Source organism: Balaenoptera musculus, chromosome 18 (assembly GCF_009873245.2).
Source record: "Balaenoptera musculus isolate JJ_BM4_2016_0621 chromosome 18, mBalMus1.pri.v3, whole genome shotgun sequence".
Classification (NCBI taxonomy): Eukaryota; Metazoa; Chordata; class Mammalia; order Artiodactyla; family Balaenopteridae; genus Balaenoptera; species Balaenoptera musculus.
The window spans coordinates 65535611-65554508 of NC_045802.1; the positions used below are offsets into that span (position 1 = coordinate 65535611).

General features: G+C 34.9%; 1 protein-coding gene across 2 annotated transcripts in view; it reads right to left on the reverse strand.

Moving 5' to 3' along the window:
• UGGT2 (UDP-glucose glycoprotein glucosyltransferase 2) overlaps nucleotides 1-18898 on the reverse strand; it is a 176922-nt gene that overhangs the window by 129959 nt on the left and 28065 nt on the right. For both annotated transcript variants that reach the window (XM_036831997.1, XM_036831998.1), the window contains exons 6-9: nucleotides 13264-13360; nucleotides 10611-10683; nucleotides 8340-8440; nucleotides 1942-2041 (exon numbers count right to left, since the gene is read on the reverse strand). In XM_036831997.1, the coding sequence (XP_036687892.1) occupies nucleotides 1942-2041; nucleotides 8340-8440; nucleotides 10611-10683; nucleotides 13264-13360 (371 nt within the window). The remainder of the gene's footprint in view (nucleotides 1-1941; nucleotides 2042-8339; nucleotides 8441-10610; nucleotides 10684-13263; nucleotides 13361-18898) is intronic.

Consider the following 18898-nt stretch of genomic DNA (forward strand, 5'->3'; position numbering starts at 1 on the left):
ATAATGTTGACTTCATATATTCACTCTATAAGGGAGCTTATAACTCCCTTATAATTTAAAAACAGAGCAAAATGTCTTTTAAATAAGTCTATTAATTATATTTATTTGACCTAGTAACTACTAAGAATGCTTAATTAGCTATTTATCTGTCAATTTTATGCACAGAAGAAAATGATTTAAAAATTAAAAGATTGTTAATGCAAAGTTTGACATTAAGTAAAACTCAAGCAGAAGGGTGTATCTTAAAACAACCCACAATAAGTGTGTATTACCTCCTAAAATCTGGCAGCATTTGAGATTAACTGCAACTGAAAATCTGATAATGCAAATTTTTCATTCATTTATCAAGTATTTCATTTCAATGAACATTTACTGGCTGTCTACAGAGTGACTTTATTTTTTTTTTGATGAAAAATAAAAACCATTTATTAAGTCTGAACATATATGGAGGCAAGATTTTTAGCCTTGGGCATCAATTATGGTTGCACCATTGATGGAGTCTGGAGGAAACCAATTCAACTCGCTTCATCCCAAGATTCAGGAAGCATCCACAAGTTCATGGAGTAATGACTTATCAGAGTAACTGTAGAGATACGCTTAAGCCTACAATTCAGCCATTAAGCAGTGTTAGCATAGTTGACAAATTTTTTTTAATGACCAACCACAAATTAAGAGCAGAGTTTAGACACAAAACCCCGGAATAGTTATAATGACTTACCGTCAAAACCGCTAATCAACTATCTTCCTAAAACTAAAATTATTTCACTTTATTTGATCGAGTAATTTCAAAAGCTACTGTTAGTTAACAGCAGTGTGGCTAAACATCTATGTTTATATACACATACATATTTCATGTTTTAGTATACATATACTGACTTGTCAAATTCTTGATTTTGCTTAAACTAAAATTGAGAGTCATGGCAATATATTCATTTTTAATCTGTAAATAAGGTGACAAACCTCTCTCTTTTCAGGGTATCATGAAAAGGTTCTTGGTATCCTGTGGCCAAACATGTACTACTTATTTATCTTACAAAGGTACTGTCTAGATTCAGGATTCAGTAATTTGTGCTGTGGATAAATGTACCAAAGTGTCTGAAACAAATAGAGGCATAGTGATTATCCCCTGCTTAAGAAGGGATGCTGAGGGCACAAGGATGTTCTCCAGTTCCTCTCAGTGAAGCACTATTGCTGCACCTGTCACATGTTGCATATCTTCGATATAAGCTAACTTAGCTCATATTTCACTGGTTGCTTATAATTTTATACTATTATTCCTACAAATGCATCAAAGTCTTGTTATTTTGTAAATCCTTATAAAACATGGTAACCAGAATTGTATCTACTGGTTACTTCTAGATATGGAAATGTATTACCTATTGAACTGGAAGACGCGTTTAATGTAGTATTAATATTTCTGAAAGCAGTTCAATTAGATATCTTATTGGCAAAAAGGTATTCCACAAAATATTCTATACGATTAAGACATTACTAATTGTTTGGAATCTGAAAGGGCAAGAACATGATTTGGCCATACATTGGGCATAGGTCTATTTAGAGTAATACTTTTCATCATCCTCTGTAGGGTAAAGAGAAAAATATCCCCTTATTATATACTGCTTAAATCAGTTTTTTCTTGGATTACCATCTCTCACTGTTTACGCTTAAATAATTTTTTAAATACATTATTTTTTCCTTTCCATTTGCCTCTAATTCAAGAGTTCTATTTTGTAGTATGTATACATATGCATGCACAAGCCAATATTTTGCTCTAGTTAAAAAAAACCCAATATACATAATGAAAAGAGACCCTGATCTCATAAACACTGTATATAACAGAATTAACTGATATCATTATGTTAAATGAAATCAGCTATTTTCATAAAATTTATTTAATGGAAAGAGTTCTGACTATAATCAAATCAATAAGCTTTAACATACCTGGCTTTTATGGGGAAGTTCTGTGAAATGTCCTTCATTAATTTTATGGCATCATAAACTGGAGTGGACATTATTTGAGAAGCTGCTTGAAAACTAAGATCTGGAAGGAAAAAAATATCATTAAGCAATCTAGCATAATGTTAGACCTTAACAGACATTTCCATGTAATTTAAATAACGCTTCTTGCCATATATTCATATATAGACACATTAACAAACACTCATATTTAGCATTATTCAAAAGTTTTAAATGAAATGGAAAGCTATCACTTACATCCAATAAGGTAAGTTTTACACTTTTATGAATAATTGTCATTTAATACCTATTTTTTGTTTTCCACAAATTACAGTGTAACTTCAAAAAGAGATATGAAAAGAAATGCTGATGCAAAGCTATCTTTTCTTAGGTTAAGTGAAACTGGCAACAAAAAGCTTTGACAAAAAGAAATAAGAGGAAGGAAAAAAAAGCTTTGAAGAGCCAATTCTGAAAGGAACTTTAAGACCTAATGTGTTCATTAACTCAGTAAATATGAAACATTCACTTTCTTTTTCAACATTTTTTTACCTTTATACAACAATAAAAATAAAATCCTAAACTTGGTATGATTTTACCTGAAATGATAGTTCTCTGGAAAGAAAAGTGCGTGTGGCTTACTGTAATCAGTCTCAAGTATGATAGAAGCAGTAATCTGCATCTCATTGCTTTGTCAAGAGTCAGAAATGATTTTAAAACTGAATTCTTTCATTACCTAATAGTGAAGCGTTTTGTTTCTCTATAACATCTCACCAGAATTGGAATCCTAGCTTGTCAAATACTAGTAAAATGACCAGTTTATCATAGCGAGACTAGTTTTGTTTCTACCTTTTCAGTGTACAGTGGCGAATCCAGCTGGAGTCAAAGCCTAGAAAAGATGTTGCCAGGGCAGCCTCCCATGGACTGGTAAAGTCTAGTAGACCAAGGTTCAAACTCCAGCTCTATATCACTTACTAGCTGAATAACTCTTAATAGAATTTCCTTAACCTACCTAAGAATGTTTCCACTCCCCACCACTAGTGGGGCTATCAGTGCTCACTAAAATCTCCTAATTGCAAACACAATGGACTCTTTTCAGTCCTTATCTTACCAGGATCCTTCTGCCATAGGATCACTTCCTGACAAGAAAACGTAAAACTTTCTATTCAATAAATGGTGCTGGAAAAACTGGATGTCCACATGCAAAAGAATAAAACTGGACCCCTATTTTACACTATACACAAAAATCAACTCAAAATACATTAAAGACTTGAACTTATGACCTGAAACCATAAAACTCCTAGAAGAAAACACAGGGGGGTAAGTTCCTTAGCACTGGTCATGGCAGCGATTTTTTGGATTTGACATCAAAAACAAAGACAACAAAAGGAAAAATAAACAAGTGGGACTATATCATACTAAAAAGTTTCTGCACAGCAAGGAAATCATCAGCAAAATGAAAAGGCAACCTATGTAATGGGGGAAAATATTTGCAAATCATTATATCTGATAAGGGGTTACTATCCAAAATATACAAGTAACTCATATAAACTGCTACAGCCACTATTGAAAACATTACGGTGATTCCTCAAGAAATTAAATAGAACTACCATATGATCCAGCAATCCCACTTCTGGGTATATATCCAAAGAAAATGAAATCAATATCTTGAGAGATACCCACACTCTCATGTTCACTGAAGCGTTAGTCACAATAGCCAAGGTATGTAAACCACCTAAATCTCCATGGACAAATGAATGGATAAAGAAACTGTGGTGTATATAAACACAATGGAATATTATTCAGCCTTAAAAAGAAGGAAATCTTGCCATTTGCAACAATGTGGATGGACTGTGCGGGCATTAGACTAAGTAAAATAAGCCAGACAAGGAAAAAAAAAAAAACAAACAGCATCACTTATACATGGAATCTAAAAAAAGTCAAACTCATAGAAACAGAGAGTAGAAAAGTAGCTGCCAGAGGCTGAGGGTGGGAGAGACAGGGAAAGGCTAGTAAAAGGGTACAAACTTTCAGCTCTAAGACTGAATAAAATCGGAGGATTTAATGTGTAACATGGTGACTATAGCTGATAACATTGTATTATATAATTGAAATGTACTAAAAGAGTAGAACTTAAATGTTCTAACCTCAAAAAAAGTACCTGATACGTAAGTAGGTGCTCAATATTGATGAATGAATGGGTGAATGAACAGTAAAATTACAAATAAGATCCTTTATGTGTCTTCTTATTCTATTGCTATTAAAGGCAATTTTAAGCAACATAATTTTTAACTGGTGTGTATATATTTATGCTTTTTTAGATGAGAGAACTTAAAGTCATTACTTATATGATTGATATAACAACTTATAAAAGAGTATTTCTTGTTTTGTTTAGTTTTGTGCATGTATCTTTTTAAATTGAAGTAGAGTTGATTTACAATGTTGTGCCCATCTCTGCTGTACAGCACAGTGACTCAGGTATCCACATAGGTACATCCTTTTTTTGGTATTCTTCTCCATTACGGTTTATCACAGTATAGTGAATATAGTTCCCTGTGCTATACAGTAGGACCTTGTTGCTTATCCATTCTAAATGTAATAGTTTGCATCTACCAACCCCAAACTCCCATTCCATCTCTCTTCCCTCACCCTTGGCAACCACAAGTCTGATCTCTGTCTGTGAGTCTGCTTTTATTTTATAGATAAGTTCATTTGTGCCATAATTTAGATTCCACATACAAGTGATATCATTTGGTATTTGTCTTTCTCTTTCTGACTTACTTAGTATGATAATCTCCAGTTGCATCCATGTTGCTGCAAATGGCATCATTTCATTCTTTTTTATGGCTGAGTAGTATTCCATTGTGTATCTGTACCGCATCTTCTTTATCCATTCATCTGTCAGTGGACATTTAGGTTGTTTCCATGTTTTGGCTATTGTGAATAGTGCTGCTATGAACACAGGGGTGCATCTATCTTTTCGAATTATAGTTTTGTCCGGGTATATGCCCAGGAGTGGGATTGCTGGATCATATGGCAATTCTATTTTTAGGTTTCTGAGTAACCTCCATACTGTTTTCCATAGTGTCTGCACCAACTTACATTCCCACCAACAGTGTAGGAGGGTTCCCCTTTTCTCCACACCCTCTCCAGCATTTGTTACTTTTAGACTTTTTAATGATGGCCATTCTGACCAGTGTGAGGTGGTACCTCACTGCAGTTTTGATTTGCATTTCAAAAGAGTATTTCTTTTGAAGACAGTATATGATGAAAGATCTTGCCTGAGAGCATTTGGCTACATGATGTTATACTTAAAAACAGTACGACATAGAGGTAAAGAAAGAATTTAGGCTCTAAAATGAGAGAGACCTGCTGACTTTAGGTATCCCTGACTTGTGCTTTATGAGATTGGTGACCTTGGACTAATTATTTTATATGTTTCTCAGTTTCCTCATCTGGAAAAGGAGGATATCTATCAATACCCCATGAGTTTTAGAAAAAAATTAATTAGGATGATGCATATAAAGAGCCTAATACTGTGCCAGACAAATAGTATTAGCTAATATTTTTATCACCGCCAATCACCATCATCATCATCACGACCATGGACAACTATATTTTACGCAGTTCTGACAGCACAACTAGTCTTTTAAAACTTTTTACAACATGAATGGAATTTTTCTTCACATATGCTGTTCAAAAGTCCCTGAAAATTCACTCATGAAATCAGAGAAACTGTAAATAACAAGTAAATGAATATAATATTAGCATAGTCTATTAACATCTTTTGCTTTTTCCTAAACTATTCCATACCTAGATGACTCATAAATTATTTAAGTCCTTCACTTTGCCTCTGAAATCCAGATTCCCATATTTAACTGTCTTCCTGGTTTTACCACTTGGATACTTCAAAAGCAGCATGTTCAATAACAGATTTGTGATATTCCCACCCATCTTTGCCCAAATCTGGTCCTCTTCAGTCTTCTCTTTCCAGAAAATCCACCACTGTCCATCCAGCTGGGTAAACCATGAATCCAGCAGTTGTTCCTGACATCTCCTCTCCCTCACACTCCATTTCCAACCCCTTGAAAGGGTCTCTGATATTCTCCCTAAATAACCCACCCTCAAATTTACTCTAGCCCTTCCTCAGATCTCAATTCAATCACCACTTCTTGAGGAACCCTCCCCTTTCTGTTTCCCCTTCCCTGCCCCCATCCCACCAGTCAGATCTCCCTGGCATATGCCCTTCTTCATCTTACGTCCCTTTACTTTGCAGCAATTACAATGCTAATTTTTACATTGGTTTTTAAAGTTGTTTATGTTTGTCCAAGATCCTTTGAATAAACGTGGTGTCTGCTTTAACTCTTATTTTATCTTCAGAATACAGCACTTTTTCAAAGTGTCAGTTGGAACCCATTAGTTAGTAGTGAAATCACATTAGTGGATAATGTGAAGTTTTTTTTTCTCAAATGAAATAGGGTAGAGTAAAAGAAAGTCTTGGGCTTCCCTAGTGGCGCAGTGGTTAAGAATCCACCTGCCAATTCAGGAGACAAGGGTTCGAGCCCTGGTCCGGGAAGATCCCACGTGTCGCTGAGCAACTAAGCCCGTGCGCCCTAGAGCCCGCACTCTGCAACAAGAGAAGCCACCACAATGAGAAGCCCGCGCACCGCAGCGAAGATTAGCCCCTGCTCGGGGCAACTAGAGAAAGCTCGCGTGCAAGACCCAATGCAGCCAAAAATAAATAAATAAATTTATTTTTTAAAAAAAGTCTTATAGAATTAATAAAATGTGGTAAACATATCTACGCTGAAGCTTTTTTTTTAAGTTTTAAGCATATCTGTGTATTCACACATTATACACTTGTGTATGGGTCTTGATGTAAAATATACTTCCTACTCCAGGTCTCAGCCAAAAATTATAAAACCATGGTTGTAGGGACATGACTGACTCCTAGTAGAAATTCAATAAACACTTGTTAAATCAATCAAAAAACGAAAAGGTCCTGATCACTTACTCTCTCCTGAATCTACTTCCTTGGCTTCTGTAACGTGCTCTTCTAGCTCTCATCATCCCACCGTGTCTACTTTCCCCATGCGGACGAGCACGCGGTCACTCCCTTGGGCACTGATTTGGGCACCCTACACTTTCAGTTAGCGCCCCCCACCTTTAAAAAACCTCTATGCTAATATTTTCAACTTTTAAATTCTCTCCTTTTAGTATTAGGACTTTATATTCACCCCACCACTGGACCTGGTCATCTGGATATGTCACCATCACTTTAAGTCTATCTTTTTTAACGCCAGTCTCATTATTTCTGGGCCCCGTATTCAACCCCCACACCCACTTACATGTTTTATATTCTCTCTACTCAGGCTCCAAGCTGGAAATTTTAAATTCATCTTTGACTCTTTTCATCTCCTAAATATTTGCTAAATCTGGCCTTCCTCTCTGTGCCTTTTACCACAGTCATAGTTCTATCTCTCGCTACACTAATTCAATGATGTCTTAACTAGATTTCCTGTTTCTAGTCCATTCAAATATACCTTCCACAGACATCGGTGAGGTTAATTACAAGCAAGCTAACTTTGCATGTTCTCTGTTTACCAGCCTTCAGAAGCACCCTATCACTTACAATTTTCTAAATTATGGGTCTCTGAAATTGACTGTGCTGACAGTTAAAAAGCTCTAAAAATATACTAAACCCCACTGAATTGTACTCTTTAAATGGGTGAACTGTATATCAAGTATATTTCAGTAAGTTGTTATATTAAAAAAAAGTTGATGAGAGATGTGATAAAAGTTATAGATTCCACAGAAAAGTGACATATTCCTATGACCCACTAAACACTACAAATAATAAAAAAGAAAATTACAAACTGAAAAGGAATTTTGGTTCATTCTCAAAATTTGGTTCAGCCTCAAAATATCTGCTTATAAGATGTCAGTACGGGAGCTATTCTAAGTTCGCAATGAAACATGCGATGGTCTGTTAAGATCAAAATTTTAAAGAGAAGTAAACTAAGATTTAGTTCTGATTTCTCCTGACTTACTAATCAGGATTTCTAATCAATGCTACAGATTCTCTGAAATGTGATTTAATACCTGAGATGAATCTTTTAACTCATGTACACTTTAAAAATGATTAGATGATATCAAATAACTGTACTTTATATAATTTTAAATCTTATAAACATAAAAATATGGTTTGCTTGATGAATAACCTTTTAATTAAATTTGTATTTCCACAAAAGTAATGTATATTAGTCACATCATTAGTAATTATTATTGCCTATGAAATAATTTATATCATGTTATATAAAAGCCTATTTAACAAAACAGAGATAAGTTACCAATATGCTATGTTAATGTGGACTGAAATACTATACCTTGTAGTTCCCAGACTTTCAAAGGCATCATTTCTTTATTACTCTCAATCAGGTATTTTTGGAATGTTGTCAGATTATCTCTAAGATCTGAATATCTTTCTCTGTATTAGAATATTAAGTAATGTTAATTATCATCACCTACTACAAATTACTACTATACAAGCAGTATATTTTTGAAATTAACTTTTCCAAATTTTAGACACAAACTAACTGTTCACCAAGATAATAATAAATAGTGATGCAGCTATATCCACAGAACTTAAAGAAAAATGAGGGAGATATGCATGTCTACTTTTTTCAATGTATAAAACAAAACAAAAGAAAACAAAATCTGGAAGGATGTACTCTCATGTGTTAACATTACCTGTAAGGGATCCAAGTGTGAGGGCAGAATTATTAGTATTTATGTTATACACTTTTTATTTAACATTTTATAAATTACAAGTCATGCTTTTATAATTAAAAATGAAAACTATTTTATAAGGAAAGACAATAATGCTTCCTATACAATTTTAGAGTTTACTCTATTTCTGAAAAGTTCCATCTTTGAAACTTTTAAAAAACTTAAATAAGATAATTCTGTCTAATTAAACATATCTAGGTATTTTTTAGAGAGTGCCAAATAATAATGTAGCATGATATTTTACTATACATATAATAAAAACTATAATCTTTTTTCTTCCATCTCTCATGAAATCAAAACACAATACCATTTCATATTATTAGACAGAATTGTTTTAAAAAAACTTTATGTAGCTATCAGCACAATTTATAAACAAATACATATTTTCAACAGTAAAGAGAAATAAATATTTTAAAAAGTGAGATGAAAAATAAATATACAGAAATAGATTAATCTTATAGTTAACAATAATAAATGTACTACATTTTCATATCTTGCAATTTTATTACAATGTGGGACCACATTTTGAAAATGAATCAAGTCTGCTCTTACAGTGAGAAAGCAACAGAACTTCTCTGAAAAGAAGTTCACTATGAATTAAATTAACCACTCCTTTCTCAATATTTTAAGTTACAGAGTAATACTAAGTTTATAAGAGCTGCTATATTGTTTTTCATGTTTAATCATAAGCTTAACGATAATTTTCACGGCTAAAATTATTTATGTAATTCAGGCAAAAACACATTATTCATACAATACCTCAAAGCAGAAGGTTTTTGCCTAAATCAATTAATTGTGTAAAAACTAACTTTGAGTATTTCCTCTCTAAAAAAACTAATATCCCAAGGTTCCAAAGGCTTTCTGGAAGACATGCAATTTATTCCCATAAATAGTTACGTTTAAAAAAAAAACAGAACGATGGATTCTAAGATGCGAGACACAGCTGGAAATGGAATAAAAATGTTATCTACTAAATAAAAATCTTACTTAAAATAAATGCATTTTACAAGATACATTAACTTTTTAAGGCCACTAGTATACAACTTGTCCAGTAAACCGTAGAAATACAACTCAGTCATCTGTATGAAGGAGCACAGTGTCCAAAAATGTTCCCCTCGCTCTGTACAGTTATCTACTCACCAGGAGAACGGACCTAAGTGTCCTTTATAAATATCTGTAATACTAAATAAGAACTAAAGATATTAATAAAAATGGTTCTTTATTTTTAATTAATGTTGTCTTTATAATAGAATCATAAACTTTCCCTTCTTGTAAATCAGAGAAACCACACATAAAATGACAACAAACCCCACCCATTAACATTCAGAGAGCACTCACCATCCTATTCCTTGTCTTCAATCAGTGATGCAGGAAAAAAAAAAAGGGCGCAGAACTTCAATTTTTTGAAAGGTTACTTATATGTGTATATGAAATTAAGGCCAGAAGTTAAAAGGTATTTAATATGGCAATATATGGCACAGAAATTTAGGGAAATAAATATTTTCTCTTCTTTTGAGACATGAAATTTTAAATTTTTTTCATGCTAAAAATCCAGTATATTAACTATGATTTTTGTAACCCATTAGATCTGTAAAAGATTCCATAAATTTTTGTTTTAGTTTTTAGCCAGAGATAACTCTGATCACTTTCAATTCCAGTATCTCTAACCATACTCATTATCCTGTGGAATTAGCGATTATTTTTCAATTTTGTGCTTTTCTGCATTAACCATGTGTTACTTTTGTAATAAAAACAATAGTATGTATATTTTAAAAATGTGAAACATATGCCAACCCAGCATATTGAATCAATTCCTTTAAAAACAAACTTAAGAGTATAGTAATAGTTTCATTTCAATTCAGACTTACTTTAATTTCCCAAAGAGAAATCCTTGAACTTCATTTGTTTCAGTAATATCTTCTACAGTAGTATTAGTCGCAGCTGTATTTTGGAAACAAAGACAAAATAAAATGAAAATATTTCAGACTGGAAAAGGAATATGTAATAAAAAATTAGAAGAACTCAAAATAAAATCAAATTCCATTTGTTTTACCTTGTTTTTCTTTCATGGATCCGCTCAATGAGACATGAGTGTGCTCTCTCTTTTTAAACAAGCTTGATTATTAAATATTTAAAAACCATCATAAATGCTCTATAGATCATTTCGTAGTCAAGTTCTATTTCATACCAGAATGATAAACCAAGGAGTCTGCAACAAACCCTGGGCTTAGCTCTTAAGCCAGCAAGAAATCCAAACCCTAACAGATACAGGAGTTCTCACATTATTTCTGACACCTTTAGACATAATCAAGAAATCTTTAGAAAGACACCGAAACTCATGGCCTCAAAGAATAAGGATATATTTTATGTTCATTTCTCTTCCCCTCTCCTTTACTTACCAATAATTATAGCATACAGTGTGGTAAGTGCTATGTGTGAGGGCACTCTGGGATTCTAAGAATCTGTGACTGTAAGCAGTATGGGCTACGCTCCATCAGAGCTCGTCAAGTACCCTTCTCCCGTCTTACTCGTCTGAGAGTCTGGACCTCTAGGACCGCAACTAAAAACACTGATCCAGTCTTCCTTTCCCTCCCTTTCATTCATTCATCAGGCAAATATTTATCGACTGCCTTCTATGACGCCTGATGCCTGCCAGACAGACACCAGGAAGAGAGACGCAAAAGACACAAACCTCAGCTGGTGGAAAAGGAGACAAATAGACAATTTTAACAGACTGTTTAAAACTTTTCCAAAAGAAAGCACAAACTATGTGGAATATAGAAAAGGGAAAACCTTCCTCTGACAGAGCAGGAAGATGGGCAGCCATCTCAGAGGTACTGACTGATACACATGATTCTTAAAAGATGAATAGGCCTTAGATGAATAAAAGAGGTGGGAGATAGGAGGAAGGTTTCAGGCAGAAGGAACAGCATATGCTAAGGGACGAGAGTGCTCTACAGAAGTCACGAAGGCTGGGCGTGGAGCCACACACGGAGGCATCCGGGGAACAGAGAATTCTCCTGTAGAGTAGTTTAGTGTTACAGGACCACAGCGCACAAATGAGAGGGCTGAGGGACGGTGATTAGGCAGAAAGAGGCCAGACGTGAAAAGCTTCCTCTGTTATGCTGTATAGTGCTTGAATTTATGAGGAGGTTACAGGGAACCAGTCCGGGATTTTAACTGGTGGAATCATAAAGTCAGATTTTCATCATAAGAAGCACAGTCAGAAAGCACTGTGGAGGACAGATGGATTATTGTATTTGGGGGATGAGGGGACTTAGGGGTACTGAAGAGAAGGTCAGTTAGAAGCCTGATACCCATATACAGAGGGAAAAAAAGAAGTGAACTAAAGGAGTGGCAACTAGAATGGAGAGAAAATATATTCCGAATGTACGACAAAATTTAATGTGCAATTTGTAATATAGAAATACATGTGATCACATGACTTTAAAAAAAAATTCTACAAGCCCAAGGATGGCTAGAAAATGCCTTATGTTACTATCATGACTGTTAAACAATATACTAAATTATAAAGCATTGTAGAGCTATATACAAGCTATATGGAAATATATAAAATCTGGGCATTATTATTTCTACTATACTTTTTCAGTAACTCTTTAACCAGCAGGATTTTCAATCACAATAATACAGATGTTGATTTGTAGCACATTCAATAGGAGGGCTAGAGCTAAGCTGTGATCAGGGTAGGGCTGCCAGGACCAGATCTTGAATAGAAAAACAAAATTGTAGCAGAAGCAACATCTGAGACCATACAAAAGAATGAATTAGAAACTCTTAACCAAGAATCAGGTACAAATACATTTCCAATGAGCCAGGTAACAAAAGATTTCCATAAGAATCTGAAAAGTTCTTTAGTGTTTTTAGGTCTCCAGAATCCTTCATCTAGAGCATGCATTCAGTACACAGAACACAGACACTGGACTGATAGATCACAAATCTAATCAATCTACTTCATCTAACCAATCAATTCACAGCCCTCTCCATCCCACTTCAAAACAAAAACAAGAACAGAAGACCATCATCCTAACTTCATTATATATAAATACTTCAGACCAAGACTTGTAAGGCAGTGCTACCAGTGAGTTTTAGGTTTACTGAGACACTGATCCCCTTAGACACCCCCCACCCTTGCTCCCAGGGGGTGACTGGGCACATCATGGGCTGGTCTGAGCTCCTGGGTCAGTCACCTCTAGCCATAAGCAGCCTCATCTATTGCTTCTACGTACCCTACATATATTATCAATTTTTATATGCTGTGGAAAATGGTTGGGAAGCCATTGAGTAAAAGCAAATATGCTACTTCCACTTTTTGAAGTTTTTGAGAGCACAATAATATGAAATGTATTTCTTTTAAAGTTAAATTCCAACTAAGGAGGAACATGTCTACCCTGTCTCCAGCCTCAAATTAACGTGTGTAGGATTACAGTCATTTTCTTTTTTCAGCTGAAGTGTGTAAGCCTCCAAATTTTCATTCCACTCGAATACAGAGAATAAACTTACTTTTGACTTGGGTATCATCCAATGCTTTGTATTCTGTACTCTTAATCGCTAGCTCCACACCATAGCCAGATAAGTACATTTTCTGTGAGGCTGGTTTCTGTTCAAACACATTTATTTAAAAAAAAAAAAAAAAAGAGAGAGAAAATATTTAGTTAAACATCTGCTTTTGAATTCAGAATGACTGTGTATTAGGACATGAGGGTAAATTACTAATATTGAAGTAATCACTGTGAAATAGTGTTATTTGGGGGATATTTATAGTCTCTCTAGACAGTCTATCAAGGAACTAGAATTTGGTTGATTACCAAATGACCTTCTTTACTTTCTAAAATCCTTGTCATGACTCTGATGTTTTAATTACTTTTTTACAATGAAAAAAAAATCTGATCTTTTTCTGTTATACCATGGTAACTTTGCCATCTTTCCCATGAATTAATTAACAGAGGATCACATACAATCGAGTTTCAACAAAACTGTACTCTTTTGGGGGAACTACACAAGATTTGCGAAACCAGTAAATGTTATTCATTTGCTAGTTGTCTGGATGTAGGACATCCAGCGTGTCCCCAAAAGCAAATACTAGAAAGTAGAGGCAAAGGAAACAAAAAAGCTCAGGGGGGGGCCGGGCCGCCCCTCCCACGGCGCGACCGCTCTCCCACCCCGGCTCCGCCTCCAACCGGGTGGGTCGGGGCGGGGCGGACTGTCCCCAGTGCGCCCCGGGCGGGTCGCGCAGAAAAAAACAAAAAAACAGACAAACAAACAAAAAAAGCTCAGTGCCTTGAACAACCTATTTAAGTCTTTCTTCATGTTTCTCAATGATTAAAATATACCAAATGCCACAAATTAATACCTATTCTTGCAGTGAGAGGTAACAATTTGCCTAAAACTGAGTTGTCTTAAGTATTTATGATCAGCATTTGGTACCTTTTCTTTCACCTTTCCAGAAGTGCAAATATAAAACGTACTTCTAGAGACTACTCTGTGAAGGAAGAGAAGTCATCACATTTTTTCAAAAAAGTAAGCATATCTATACACTACCAAACGTAAAATAGATAGCCAGTGGGAAGCAACCGCATAGCACAGGGAGGTCAGCTCTGTGCTTTGTGACCACCTAGAGGGGTGGGATAGGGAGGGTGGGAGGGAGGGAGATGCAAGAGGGAAGAGATATGGGAACATATGTATATGTATAACTGATTCACTTTGTTATAAAGCAGAAACTAACACACCATTGTAAAGCAGTTATACTCCAATAAAGATGTTAAAAAAAAAAAAAGTAAGCAACCTGGATGAATATATGTAATATTTTAGAAGATGTCTAAGGTTCTTTCTAGCTTCTAGACTGAAATTCTTATCAGTTGTGCTACGATCATTACCATTTGGCATATCCTTTCATGGGTTAGAAAACGCATTTAACCTAGCACTCAGCAAACTCCTGTGAAGATGTTATGTGTCTTTGCTTAACTAACCTTTGCATGAGGGCAGTTTTGCAATTATAAACATGACAGAGGAAGAGGCAGAGGACAAACAGAAAGAAAACCTTAATAGTGTACTACGGTTTTTAGTTTCCTCTTTCCTCCCTAAACTTCTCCCTCAGCCTTCAAAATAAGTATACGACCACAGTGACTATTCCTGGACTATTCTATTTCTAAATAAGATGACATAAGAATTAGTTTCAGATATGCAGACAAGTGTTTAACATTGCTGCCCACACTAAAATTTAATTTGCTAATTTCTCAGGCACATGCTATAATGCAAGATAGCATGAGGAAACTGGGTTGTTTATAATTATAGTAATCTGACAAAGTTGAAAATCTTTTAAAGAGTTTTCAATTTCATCCAGCTCAATTTAAAAATATATTTTGACTATCCACTCAAAAGACAATCAGTTGGTGGCTAGGCAAACTGAACCTCTAAGTCCACATATCTTGTTATAGTTCATAAAAGAAATGCAATTTCACATAACCAATTTCCATTATCAGTTCTGGAATGTTACCAGCTCCTCAGTAATAAAGATAAATGTTTATTAATTTCATATTTACTTTCTCCTTTTGAAATGTACTGATATAAAATTTGAATTGTAGTTTAATAATTTGGATTTGCAAACCAAAAATGCTCATAGGCTAAATCAACTGGTGAAAAGAATCTTTCTTCATTATCCTATTTCTTCTTTCCCCACAAAAAAGCATCTGTTCAGAAGGTAGCACAGGGACTTCCCTGGTGGCGCAGTGGTTAAGAATCCGCCTGCCAATGCAGGGGACACGGGTTCGAGCCCTGGTCTGGGAAGATCCCACATACTGCGGAGCAACAAAGCCCATGCACCACAACTACTGAGCCTGCACTCTAGAGCCCGCGAGCCACAGCTACTGAGCCCGCGTGCCACAACTACTGAAGTCTGCGTGCCTAAAGGCCGTGCTCCGCAACAAGAGAAGCCACCGCAATGAGAAGCCCGCGCAACAGCAATGAAAACCCAATGCAACTAAAAAAAATAATAATAAATAAATTAATTTTTTTAAAAAGTAGCACAAATAAGTCTATTTTTATTAGGATTACATGCTGACTAGATTTACAGTATAACTATTTTGGATGTACAATATGTCATTAATTAAATAGAAGGCCATAATTTGATGCTACCAAGTACCCAGATAGCTGGTGAATATGCTTTCACAGAAGTATATTTAATGGTCACATTCTCCAAATAATAGCTTGGGACATTGATTCCCAATAGATGACCATACCACCCGGGGGTGGGGTGTATATTAAAACCACTTGGGGGACTTTTTTTAAAAAGATAAACATATACTTTGATCTCCCATTCCTTTTCTGATAATTGACATATAACATTGTATTAGTTTAAGGTGTGCAACATAATGATTTGATATCAATTCAGATCAAACCCTTGAACAGCATGGGTTTGAACTGCATAAACTGCACTGGTCCACTTACACGTGGATTTTTTTCAATAGTAAATACTACACTATTGCATAATCCATGGCTGGGTGAATCTGCAGATGCTGAACCATGGATACAGAGGAATGGCGTATATACGGAGCGCCAGCTATAAGCTATACAAAGATTTGTGAATGCGCAGAGTGTTGGAGCTCTTAACTTCCAAGTCGTTCAAGGGTCAATTGTATTATGAAATGATTACCACAGTAAATTTAATGTCCATACCTTGCATAGCTACAGTTTTCTTTTTCTTGTAATGAGAACTTTGAGATCCACTCTCTTAGCAACTTTCAAATATTCAATAGAGTACTGTTAAGTATAGTCATCATGCTGTACGTTACATCCCCAGAATTTGTTTATCTTATATCTGGAAATTTGTACCTTTTGACCACCTTCACCCATCAACCCTCCCCGCCCCTCAATTTCAGCAACCACCGATCAGTTCTCTGTTTCTATGCATTTGGTTTTTTTCACATTCCATATATGAGATCATATGATATTTGTCTTTTTCTGTCTGACTTAGCATAATGCCCTCAAAGTCCTTCCATGTTGTTACAAATGGCAGGATTTCCTTCTTTTTTAAGGCCAAATAATATTTCATTGTGCCTGTGTGTATATATACACACACACACCACATTTATCTATTCATCCATCACTGGACACATAGGTTGCTCCTATATAAGTAATGCTGCAACGAGTATGGGGGTGCAGATAGCTTTTCAAGATGGCGATTCCATTTCCTCGAGATATATACCCAGAAGTGGAATTGCTGTATCATATTCTAGTTCTATTTTTAACTTTTTGAGTAACCTCTATACTGTTTTCCATAGCAGCTGTACCATTTTACATTCCCACCAACAATGCACTAGGGCTTCTTTTTCTCCACATCCTTACCAATGCTTGTTAACTCTTGTCTTTTTGACATATAGCTATTCTAACAGGAGTGAGGTGGTATCTCACTGTGGTTTTGATTTGCATTTCCCTGACAATTAGTGAGGCTGAGCACCTTTTCATATACCTGGTGGTTATTTGCATGCCTTCTTTAGAAAAATGTTTATTCAGGTCCTTTGCCATTTTTTAATTGAACTGTTTCTTTTCATTTGCTCTTCAGCTGTATGAGTTCCTCATGTATTTTGGATATTAACCCCTTATATATATGATTTGCAAATATTTCCTCCAATTCGGTAAGTTGCCTTTTCATTTTGTTGATGACTTCCTTAGTTATGCAGAGGCTTTTTTAGTTGGATGTAGTCCCACTTGTTTATTTTTGCTTCTATTGCCTTTGCTTTTAGGGTCAAATCCAAAAACTCACTGCCATGACCAATGTCAAGAAGCTTTTTCCTTATGTTTTCTTCTAGTTTTATGGCTTCAGATTTTATGATTAAGTTATTAATCCATTTTGACTTAATTTTTTTGAATGGTATATGATAGGGGTCCAGTTTCATTTTTTTCATGTGGCTGTCAGTTTTCCTAACACCGTTTATTGAAGACACTATCTGTTCCCCACTGAGTATTCTTGGCTCCCTTGTTAAATATTAGTTGATCATATATGCATAGGTTTATTTCTTGGCTCTCTGTTCTGTTCCATTGCTCTATGTATCTGTTTTATGCCAATACCATACTGTCTTAATCACTACAGCTTTGTAATATAGGTTGAAATCAGGACGTGTGATGCCTCCAGCTTTGTTCCTCTTTTTCAATATTGCTTTAAATTTTAAAGCTACTGCAATTAAAATAATGTTATATTTGTATAGAATAGATATATTAGAACAGAGTCTAAAAACATATATGCCTGTATGAAAACTTGGCATATGATGGATTAGTATAAAGAGTTAACTGTCCAATGAATTATGTGGAGACCAAAGAATATCCATATGGAACTAAAATTATGTCTCTACCTCACAGCAAATTCAAATATATCCAGATGAATTAAAGACCAAAACACAAAGAACAGCACTTTAATTCTCACAAGAAAATATAAGAAAATGTCTTTATGGCATCATGAAGGAAACCATTAAGGAAAAGTTGGATAAATTTGAATACAACTGCAATTAATACTTGCACTAAATGAAATATGACATATTTTTTTTTATTACTAGGAGACCAGAAATACACAGAAGATGTTTGCAGAGTGTAGAAGACCAATATTCAGAATATGTTTTTAAAAATCTGTAAATGGGGGAGGAAAGCCCCAAAGAATCCAATATAAAAACAGGCAAAAGATATGGATAGGCAATTAAGTATATTTGTAATGCTTTTATTACTTTAAACATTAATATTCATCATGAATATTTTGGGAAATGCAAATTAAAACACTCTTTCCATGTTCAGAATATAGAAGTAAAAAAGCAAAGTCCTTCCTCTAATGGCCATTATATTTTAATGTGTGATGGTGAGAGTTTCGTTGTGTGTGTGTGTGTGTGTGGAGGTGTTAAAGAAATAAAATTAGAGATAGCACAGTAATAAGTGCCACGAAGTCATTAAAACAGAATAATGTGATAGAGTGTGACTGCAATGAGAGCTCGGGAGACTGGGGAATAACACAACACATTTGATCTGAAACTTGAATAAGAAAGTAATCAGCCTTTCAAACAAATAGGTTTGAGAGCATTCGCACACCACGCTTAGCACTTCGAACTAATGTATACTATCAATATACAAAGTAAATTAGACTTCCTCATCATAATAT